General features: G+C 45.5%; 1 protein-coding gene across 3 annotated transcripts in view; it reads right to left on the bottom strand.

Annotated features, from left to right (window-relative positions):
- Positions 1 to 726: 726 nt before the first annotated feature.
- The window catches only part of APMAP (adipocyte plasma membrane associated protein), a 56,388-nt gene continuing 46,147 nt past the window's right edge, over positions 727 to 10,967 (bottom strand). For all 3 annotated transcript variants that reach the window (XM_082249134.1, XM_082249135.1, XM_082249136.1), the window contains exons 8-9: positions 9,541 to 9,733; positions 727 to 1,139 (exon numbers count right to left, since the gene is read on the bottom strand). In XM_082249134.1, the coding sequence (XP_082105260.1) occupies positions 930 to 1,139; positions 9,541 to 9,733 (403 nt within the window). In that variant the 3' untranslated portion in view covers positions 727 to 929. The remainder of the gene's footprint in view (positions 1,140 to 9,540; positions 9,734 to 10,967) is intronic.

Genomic DNA, 10,967 nt, shown 5'->3' with positions numbered 1-10,967 from the left:
TCTAAAAGGAAAATTGTACAAGAAAATTTAACATGTATGGCCAGCCTAAGACCTGCCCCAGTAAACCCAAATAAAGGTGCTCTTTAAAAGTGGTAGTAAACTGCACTTTTTGTAACCTGTACCTACAGGCAAGCCTATAATGAGACTTACCTGTAGGTACAGTGAATATCTCTTAAACTTGTGTCTTTTAAGAAATATTAAACACTGGATGCAGCCGGTGACATCACTGGCGCATGCGCTCTGAAGGGACAGCATACCCGTGCTGTCCCTTCAGAGCTCTGTGCCGTAAACCATGACTCCCATGCACGGGAGTTACGTCATCAAGGCTCAGAGCCAGGGAACCCAGAAGCCCCGTCAGCAGTGACAGCGCACCACTGGAGGGCTTTGTTCTAAAGTAAGTATTTTATAATGTGCTAGTATGTGATGCATACTAGCACATTATGCCATTGCCTTGCAGGTTTGGTTTGTTTTTTTTAGTCCGTAATTTACTACTGCTCTGCTTTGAGGAGAAAGTACAGTTTATTTTCAGTGAAGACTATGCATTCCCCCTTAAAGGAATCCTGTAATGGGAGATACAAGAAGAAAATACTGAACTACATTCCACTAAAGCATTACTATGCACTGATATGGAAGCACATCTGAAAATAGAAAACCTTTCAACAACGCAAGTAATGCTTGGCAAGCTAACTGTACACAGCCTGCACTGAATAACCTACTGTCTAAACGTCTATAAACCATTGAGAAATAGTTAGGTTCATATCGTATAACAAAAAAAAAAAAAAAATCCGCTTTACTTTGAACCAAAGTATTTAACAAAAGTAGAGTGAGCTTCTACAAATACAGAGATGCTCAGAGCAGCTGACATGGTTTTTGCTCTCGCTTTCAGTTCAGTTCTGGCCCTTCAGCTACAAAGGGTCTGATAAGCCACTTCAGACATCACTAAGGTTCAGTCTACAGATAAAAGGAGAACGGAAGGATCCCAGGTATAAATAACCATCATGTTCATGAGCCTCACTGATGTAGGTTGCCACCTCTCCATTGGGATCGTGAAAACTTCTTTTGTAGGATCCTTTCTCGCCGAGCTCTACAATCAGGCTGTATCTTGGAACAAACTGCATCACTGTATCCTGACTGAAAATCTGAAAAAGCAAAAACATTATTATTAACAAGTAACTCAACATGTTCTAGGAGTATTTAAAAACGGTAGAAAAAAAAGGTGAAGACCTGCTTGAGATGAGAGAAGAATATAGAAAAATGGAGCCAATTTCTTTCATAGTAATTGCAACAACAAAAAAAATAAAATGGATTATTAAGTGTAGTTTTAATAAAAGGTATAGTTGCATGAGTACAGGAAAAAAAAAAAAAAAAAAAAAAAAAAAAAAGGACAAGTAAGCGAGAAGAATTTTTTCACTTTAAAATAAATGTACTTAATTTATATACTTAAAGATTGTTTTTAATTAAGTAAATATACATACATATATATTTGTAGCAGCTTTTAACTGAAAATGCTCAATGGTAATGTGCAACACTGAATGAGACATACTAATGTCTTTTTTTTGTTCTTCTGGTTTCCTGCAGTAAACCTCAAACTGCAGAGATGTGAAAAATACTTTACAGGCCACTTGTGACAAATTACTCTACTACATGAATGGCTACTCTCAGTGGCAACACCTAGGATGAAAAATAAAATTAGGAATTATAATTTACCAGTAAAATCTGTTTCTTTGCATTACAATACAGCACACAGGACTTTAGATATGCTGACAGCTTTAGTGTACATTTTTCCAGCAAAGAACATTTACAGCAAGTATAGAAAAAAAAAAAAAAAAAATGTGACTTGCCAGTAAAAGTTTTTTTTTTGGGGGGGGGGGGGGGGGCTATGCAGCTGCCTTTAGGAGATTGGACACTGGCAAAAAAAAAAGCTTGCTTGCTCGTGACTAGCAATAGGGAGATCATAAGGAACAGGGAGGAGAGACCTGTGTCCAGGGCTCGAGTCCTGCAGGAACGCATGGGAACGACGTTCCTGTACTATTCCCACAGCAGGAACACCGTTCCCATTAGCTGCCGAATCCTGCAGGACTGGCCTTTGTCCTCCCCTCCCTCGGTTCTTCTCCTCCTCCTACTCCAGTGGCCACTGTAACAAAGTCCAGCCTCCTAGACCGGCTCCAGTGATAGGCAGAACACTGATCCAATGCCAGAAAATTGAATCTGTGTGACATGTATTAGAGGAGGCGGGACTTTGTTATAGCAGCTGCTGCAGGAGGAGGACAGAGGACGAGCGTGCGGGACATTTAAACTACAGACCCCTCAACTGGGGGAAGGTAGGTACAGTGGTGTACCAGCGGGGGGGGCGCCCTGGGTTCCACGCACTGGTGGGGGGGTGTCAAGCCGGTAGTGGCGCCGCTGACTACTCATTTCCTCATGTGAGGGCAGCTTGCTCCCTCGGTCGGTGCTTCGCTGCTCGCGGGGGCGGGAAGAAGGCGAGTGCCCGAGATTTGAGCAGCCTACCTGTGTGCTAGATGGCGGTGGGACGGGACAGCTGCATATAGAGGAATTGATCTTTCCATATTCCTCCTGCAGCTGCCGAATGCTTGATTCTCCTCTCTCTCCTCCAGGCATTCAGCGGTTGCAAGAGGAATATGGAAACATCAAATCCTCTATATGCAATTGCCCCTCCTATCCAACTTTTTTCTTTTGCTGGCCCCCAGTGCTCTTCAGTCCCCCCCCCAGTGCTCTTCAGTACCCCCCTCCACTCTGTGCTCTTCAGTACCACCCTTCACTCTGTGCTCTTCAGTACCCCCCTCCACTCTGTGCTCTTCAGTACCCCCCTCCACTCTGTGCTCTTCAGTACCCCCCTCCACTCATTGTAGCAAAGTGTAATTTCTTCAGTGTTGTCACATGAAAAGATAGAATAAAATATTTACAAAAATGTGAGGGTGCACTTTTTTTTTTTTTTTTTTTTGAGCGTATAGGCGAGCGGATGGATGGATGGACTGACGGAATCTTGGGCGACTTCCCACACTGTCCCCCCCCCAGTGCTCTTCGGTACCCCCCTCCACTCTGTGCTCTTCGGTACCCCCCCTCCACTCTGTGCTCTTCGGTACCCCCCCTCCACTCTGTGCTCTTCGGTACCCCCCCTCCACTCTGTGCTCTTCGGTACCCCCCCTCCACTCTGTGCTCTTCGGTACCCCCCCTCCACTCTGTGCTCTTCGGTACCCCCCCTCCACTCTGTGCTCTTCGGTACCCCCCCTCCACTCTGTGCTCTTCGGTACCCCCCTCCACTCTGTGCTCTTCGGTACCCCCCTCCACTCTGTGCTCTTCGGTACCCCCCTCCACTCTGTGCTCTTCGGTACCCCCCTCCACTCTGTGCTCTTCAGTACCCCCCTCCACTCTGTGCTCTTCAGTACCCCCCTCCACTCTGTGCTCTTCAGTACCCCCCCCCCTCCACTCATTGTAGCAAAGTGTCATTTCTTCAGTGTTGTCACATGAAAAGATAGAATAAAATATTTACAAAAATGTGAAGGGGTGCACTTTTTTTTTTTTTGAGCGTATAGGTGGGCGGACAGATGGATGGACGGATGGACTGACAGAATCTTGGGCGACTTCCCACACTTTTTTTTCCCCAGGACTTGACCCCTGCCTGTGTCCGATACTGTACAGTACAGGACTTTAGTCTTTAACCATGGAAAGTCCTAACTGACTACCTAAAAAGCTGTGACTTCAAGGTAGACTAGACTCTCAGTGTTCACTGCCTTAAGACAATGAAAATAAAATTTCCCTGGGATGTTTCACAGTAGGACATAAGAGAAGGGCAATGTTTTAGTTCAGGTGGAAGGAGGAAAGCACTTTAGGAATAAAATAAGCTTTAGGCCTCAGGACAGCCTTGTTCCTTACAGGATAAGGCCACAAACTCAAGGGGCGTACACACAGACAGAATAAATATTGAGCAGCATCGGCCGGTTTAATTGAACGGCAACTGGCCCAACTGAAGCTGGCCGCCCCGCTATCAGAACACAAAAGCTCAGCAAGGGAGATCGCTTTGGAATGTTAGTACAACGGCTCCTCCTGAGCTCTTCAGATATTTTTTTTTTTTTTTTTTTTTTAACAGCCAGCTGGGTTGAACAAGAAAAAAACTACTAGTGGTGACAGAGTCCAATAGGACCCTGCCCCTTAGGGCCTGAGCTTTAACAGCCATGGCATTAACCAGCAACTTAGAAGCAGGATGGTGTACAAGCCCTTGGAAAAGAAGGTCTGGACAGTCCAGAAACGCCCACAGAGTTTGCCATGAGCTAGAGTATATGCAAGTGCCACATCCTCCTGGGTCAGTTCAGTGAGGTAAAAAAAAAAAAAAAAAAAAAAAAAAAAAAATCACTGGAATGCCCCATCTTGATTCTGGGGTGCAAACGAGGGAGAAGCTGGAGGGGTGTAGAGGCACAGATCTAGTTGGACTGATCCTACAAAGTCACCAGCACATTGCTGAACTGGCGTCTAACCGATTCAGTTTGAACAATCTGGATACAAGAAGATCCATGTCTGGCATTGTCCATTTGCAGCAAAAAGCGTCCAATAACCCCAGATGGAGAGCCTATTTCCCTGGATAGAGACACAACTGAGAAAGTCAACCTGATAATTTTCCAAGCCCAACATTTGGATGGTGGGGCAGGGCCAGAACATGAAATTCTGCCCCAGAGAGAATCAAGTCCACTACCCTTTTAGTGGCACAGCTTCTGGTGTCTCCTTGATGGCTGTTGAAGGCCATGGCCGTGGCATTGTCCAACTGGATTCTTGTGGGGAAACTTCACAACTGAGAGATCCATCGCTGAAATGACAACTAATCTGCCCCAAGTTCAAGGATGTTGATTGGAAGATGGGGTACCTCTGACGACCAAGTTCCTGTCATCTTCATCCAAGCAAAATCTGGGTCACCCAAAGCTGAGCTAAAAAGTCAACTGATCTAGAAGCTGCAGAAGAAGCTGCAGTGGCTATGTCGTGGCCAAGAATCATGATCAGAGAACCATCTTTAGTGAAAAAAAAAAAAAAAATTTCCATAGGAAAGAGGTAAGCTTCTTTCAGTAGAGAGAAGAGGCCATTCCCCTTCATGATACTAGCAAGAAACTTGAGGCAAACCATTACCCTTTGGTTTGAAGCCAAAGGGTATAACACCAAATATTGATTTGATTTTAATTTCTCTTCTGTTTGCTCACTATGTATTTTGTAAATTGATAAAAAATAAACAATTTAAAATATATATTTTTGAAAGCATTCTTACTTTACAGCATTTCTTCACACCTGCCTAAAACTTTTGCAACTTTTTGATGATTGGACAATGGCAAAAAAAAAGAAAACCTATTTAGTGGGCTCACCCCTGCTCTTACTCGGTGACCCATACAAGGGAGCCTTGACCAGCGCGGCATCGCAAACAAATTGCTGCCCCTGCGTCAGCTGGTCCAACAGCTCCCCCAGGGCAAGAGGGACATGTCCCACACCAAGCCACGGCGGTGGAACTCCACCCATCAGGCAGAGTCTGCGTGGCAAGGGCAAACAGACACAGTTCCCAGTGCAGAATATGCCAGGGAGTACAGATCCCAGGCCACAGCCTGCGCCATCCTATCCCCCAAGTCCTTAAAGGACGGGGATTACTCCACTGGAACAACGGTAGTCCCATTCAGCCAGAGACCGTACGTCCACCAAAGGCAGAACAGTCCTCTGTACCAGAGACTCCCCAAAAGGGCAACGTCTAACGGCCGCTTAGACACCCCAGGGGAACGTCTCAGACAGTCCCCTCCTACATGAGCAACCAGCAAAAAAGAGCAGCTCCAGATGGCATGCGAGTGCCAGATGCCATCTGCGCCCCAAGCTGCGACCCCCAAATTGCAGGGTGTCACGCACTGAAACAGCCAGTGCATCCACCAGCGCCTGTCGTGGCAGGGAAGGTAGAAATGTTATCTTCATCACCTGAGGAGACAGGGTGCGAGGTAACAGACCCGGTAGGGAGGCCCCACATCTGTGGCGGCTGAGCCAGACTCAGACTCCGAGACATCAGATGAGGCAGGGGTAGGCAGAGAAACGTCTCAGCGCACCTACCACCTCCACCCAGGCCCAAATGCTTCCCGAACTGCCGAAAAACATAAATGGACAGTGGAGATACGGAAGGCAATGCGGCCCTCGTGAGGGGGGTCAGCTGGGAACAAAATGGCCTGCAGGGTCCATACTGAACCTGAGGAACCCGCCAGCAACTTAAAAAAAAAAAAAAAAAAAGACAAAAAAAATTACTTTTTTTAACCACTTGCCGACTGCCGCACGACTATTTACTGTGGCGGTCAGCCCCTCACAGGCAAAGCGACGTAGGACTACGTCACTAGCCTGTGAGGCTCTAGGGAGCAGGCGCGCTCCCGCTCGGTCACGGACCCCGCTGGGCACTCGCGATTGTCCGTTACAGCGGGGGAAAGGCAGGCGGCTAATGTAAACAAAGCCGCCTGTCATTCTTCCCTGTGTAAGAATGGAGATCATACGGTTCTGCTATGTAGGACCGTTGATCTCTGTTCTTACACCTCAAGCCATATCCAATCACAGTTAGAAGCACGCCCCTAGGGACACACTTAACCTCTCCCTCTAAAAAAAAAAAAAAAAAAAAAAAAAAAAAAAAATGTTGTTAACCCCTTCACTGCCAGTGTCATTTTTACAGTAACAGTGCATATGTATAGCACTGATTACTGTAGTAATGTCACTGGTAACCCCAAAAGTGGCAAAAATGCCAGTCAAGGGTCCGATCTGTCTGCCGAAATGTCGCAGTCCTAAAAAAAAAAAAAAAAAAAAAAAAAAAAAAAAAAAAAAAAAACACACAACACGCACAGGTGATCAAATACCACCAAAAGAAAGCTCTGTTTGTGGGAAAAAAAAGGTCAGCCAAATAGCAATGCTGTGAAATAAGCCTAGACCCGGTCGTGTGCGTCCTGGCGAGACGTTTAACTCGTGGGGCCAGTCCCTGTCCAGTGGGACTATGTCGCGGCTGACCCAGTCTGCACGCGCTCGCTGGCCAGACTGGGGTGACCACTGGATATGGGGTCTGTCGCCCAGTCCGGCATAATTGCTTGAAGATCTCACAGGAAAAAAAATTCCAGAGAAAAAAAGGCTAGCTAAAAAAAATCTACGTAAAAAAATACTTTATATGCCAGGACCAGAGATCCCAGCAAGGAACTAGGTCCTTACTCCTGACTAGGCAGATTAAAACTGACATCCTATGCAGGAAGAGAGAGGGTGTACCCTCCGGGACTGCCCATAGGCGTAGCAAGAACTTTTTTCTGCCTAGTGTCCTACTCCTGTAGGGGGCAGTATTACCCTACTGATATGGTCAGAGAGAACTGCGTCCGTCAATGAACGGTAGAGAAATGGCATAAGGTGCTCTCGACTAATGAGTCAAAATTTGAAATATTTGGCTGTAGCGGGAACCAGACTGTTTGCTGGGGAGTGGTACAATAATGTAATAATGAGTGTCTGCAGGCAACTGTGAGGCATGGTGGAGGTTCCTTGCAAGACTGGGGCTGCATTTATGCAAATGGCGTTGGAGATTTGGTCAGGATCAACGTTGTCCTCAATGCTGAGAAATACAGACAGTTACTTATCAATCATGACATGCCACCAGGGGAGATGTGGGATTGGCCCCAAATTTACATACATATTCGCCAGCACACCATGGATCTTGCAAAAGCAGTCCAAAAGCTTTATTGCAAAAAGAGTCACATCAGAAACAGTGCAACGTTTTGGAGCCACGCAGGACCCCTTCGTCCCGCATGGTGCATGGTTTCTGATGTGATCCTTTTTGCAATAAAGCTTTTGGACTGCTTTTGCAAGATCCATGGTGTGCTGGTGAATATGTATGTACTTGTGATAGATCCAGTGTCCAGCTGGTGATCACTTCAGCACCCAATATATATGTGCCTATATCCAGGAAGGCGTATGATGGGAATATGAACTTTACTGGCCCCAAATTTATTCTGCAGCAGGACATCCCAAACATAAAGCTAATGTAGTTAAGAACTATCTTCAGAGTAAAGAACAAGGAGTTCTGGAAGTGATGGTTTGGCCACCACAGAGCCCTGATCTCTACATAGAGTGTCTGGGATTACACGAAGAGACAGAAGAAGGATTTGAGGCAGCTTACATCCACAGAAAATATGTGGTTAGTTCTCTAGGAGTTGCTTCAAGTGCCTAGATTGTACCTAGATAAATGAATGCATTTTTAAAGCGATAGGTGGTCAAACCAATATTGATTTGGTTTGGATTTCCCATCTGTTCATTTATGTTCTATTTTGTTAATTAATAAAAATAAACTACAGTATTGACAGTTCCATTTCTTAAAGCATTCTTAATTTACAGCATTTTTTTCACACCTGCCCAAAACTTTTATACAGTAGTGTAGCTGTATGCATCCCAAGACTAAAATCCTGTACTGCAGGACCAAAACTATTTAAGGTTTACAGTAAATACATCCAAACCCTTATAAAATGTGGAAAATGTAAAGAAATTCAGCACAAATTAGTTTACTAATGATATCTATATAAAAAAATGTAAATATCTAAATCAAACATATGAAATACTCCTGCAATAAGTTGTACATTGGAAAGACCAATAACTGTTTATATATACACACAATATATTTCCTGAAAAACTGTACACATTCATAAGGCACACAAATATATTTTTTAAAGCAGGCATGTCCAACCAGCGGCCCAGAACTGCAGGCAGTGCGGCCCACTGCCCCGGCAATTTTTTTTTTTTTTGCTGGGAAGGAAAGAAGGTGAGTCGGGGGCACGGCCACAGCGGCTTCCAACTAACTGTAGGCAGAGGCTGCCTCGGAGGGGATCATCCACTAGTGTTAAATTAGTGCTGGGGGGGCGCAGCAGCGCTGGGAAGGGCGCGGCAGCGTTTTATTACTAATATACCCTAACTATAGTATATATTTTATATGCGGCCCGAGAAAATGTCTCTACACTCAATGTGGCCCAGAGAAGCCAAAAGGTTGGACACCCATGTTTTAAAGGATTAGTTCACCTTTGATGACTTTTCTAAAAATCTATATGCATTACAGCTCTCTTTCTGTACATTAAAATGCTGTCCTTTATTTTTTAAAATGATCTTTACCAGAATCTCCATCCTGCAGTTGGATGCGCACCTCATGAACAAGCACACAGTTATGAGTATATGGCTTGCTAAACCGCGCATATGCAGTCTTCTCTCTCTCTGAATGCGGAGGTCAGCTGCTAAAGCACGAGAGAGTGGACTGCGAATGTGTGGTTAGGCAGACCAAGTTCCTAGTGTTTGTGAGGTGTAGAGTCCACGCATCTAATAGTTGGTTTGTCCTACCATTTAGGCTAGACGGAGAGGGGGAGCTCACAGTACAAGCAGCATCAAAAAGGTAAGGATTATTTTTTAACAACAAAGAACAGGACTTTAGTACAGACAAAACTCCCTTTTTCAGTTCCATATGCTGACCTCACAACGGTTATCAGGTTAAGCTACATCAGATATTTTTTCACATACCTTGAAAATTATCTTTTTAATCCAAGGTTTGTCAGCTAAGAAGTCCAACATGGAAAATCCAGGGTTTAGTCTCACTGCAGACATGGCCACCCAGTACCCTCCTGTGCTACTAAGGCGAATATTATCTGGGAATCCAGGCATGTTGTCCACAAATGTATCCACGCCTCCTTTGGTGAGGCCAGAAACATAATACCTACACAAACAAAATGATGACAGATAATAAAACTAAAGCCGCACAGTAATAAAATATAAAGAACAAAGGAAGTCCGCACTGTTAAATCTTAAACTACATTTCAGAAGCTGGCGTTTAGGATAGATATATGAATCCACGAGACTACAGCACTAAATATAATGCAGCTCTGCAACAATATTACCATAAGCAACATAAAAAATTGTGCAAAACTACCGTAATAAAAGTCAAAGAATTGTTGTTTATGATAAAGTGATATTAAAAAGGTATTTTTTAAAAAATATTAAACAGGTTATACTTACTTGCTCTGTAAAATAGTTTTGCACGGAGCCGCCACGATCCTCCTCTTCTTGGGTCATTCCTTCCCCCCCCCCCCCCCCCAGGCCCTGTGAACAGATTGGAGTAAAACCTCTGAAACCTGTCCGGCGGAGGGACCGGCACGATGACCCCTTTGGGTGAGAAGACTTTGAACCACCCGTTGTAGATCCCGGAAATGATTGGGAGTCTGATGGAGATTTGATGGAAAGAATCTGTCTGCGGGGCGAGATCGGAACTCGATCTTGTACCCTGAACGAATGAGCTCGCGAACCCACCTGTCCTGAATGTCGGACAGCCAGGGCTCGGGAAAACAATGCAGACGTCCCCCCACCCTTGATACGGGTGAGGGCGTCCCTTCAGGAAGGGGTGGACTGGGTTGCCTGCCCAGCTTGACCCGTTTTGGGCTTACCCACCCAAAATGTGTTGTGACCACCGGAGGCCTTGAAGGACTTACCTTTTACCTGTCCCCCGAAGGCACGAAAGGACCCCTGGTTAGTCTTAAAGGAGGGACCCCGCTTAGCGTAGGGAGATTTCCCCTTCAAGACTTGAGGCAAGAGAGTACGCTTACCCCCAGTAAGCCCCTTGATCAACTCATCCAGAGAGTCACCAAAAAGACAAATCACCCGCATAAGGGATGTCGGACATGGTGTTCTTAGAAGCGTGGTTGGCCGACCAGCTTTTCAGCCAAATAATGCGGCGGATTGCAATCCCGACTGCAGACAGACGTGCGACCAAAGGAGCCTCGTCCAAAGCCGCGTCACACAGGTACATCAAAGCCTGTGCCATTTGATCCAACTTGTCCAGCGCAGCAGCAGAAACCGAATCTGCTACCAGAGTGCGCCTAAGCACCTTGGCCCATTCTGCGATAGTCTGAGACCATCACTGAGGCGAACACAGGTTTCAGCAGGGAACCCGCCAC

This window comes from Pelophylax lessonae, assembly GCF_965119305.1.
Source record: "Pelophylax lessonae genome assembly, chromosome: 3".
NCBI classification, from domain to species: domain Eukaryota; kingdom Metazoa; phylum Chordata; class Amphibia; order Anura; family Ranidae; genus Pelophylax; species Pelophylax lessonae.
Note: the sequence above shows the minus strand (reverse complement) of the source record. Positions and strands in the feature narration are given on the sequence as shown.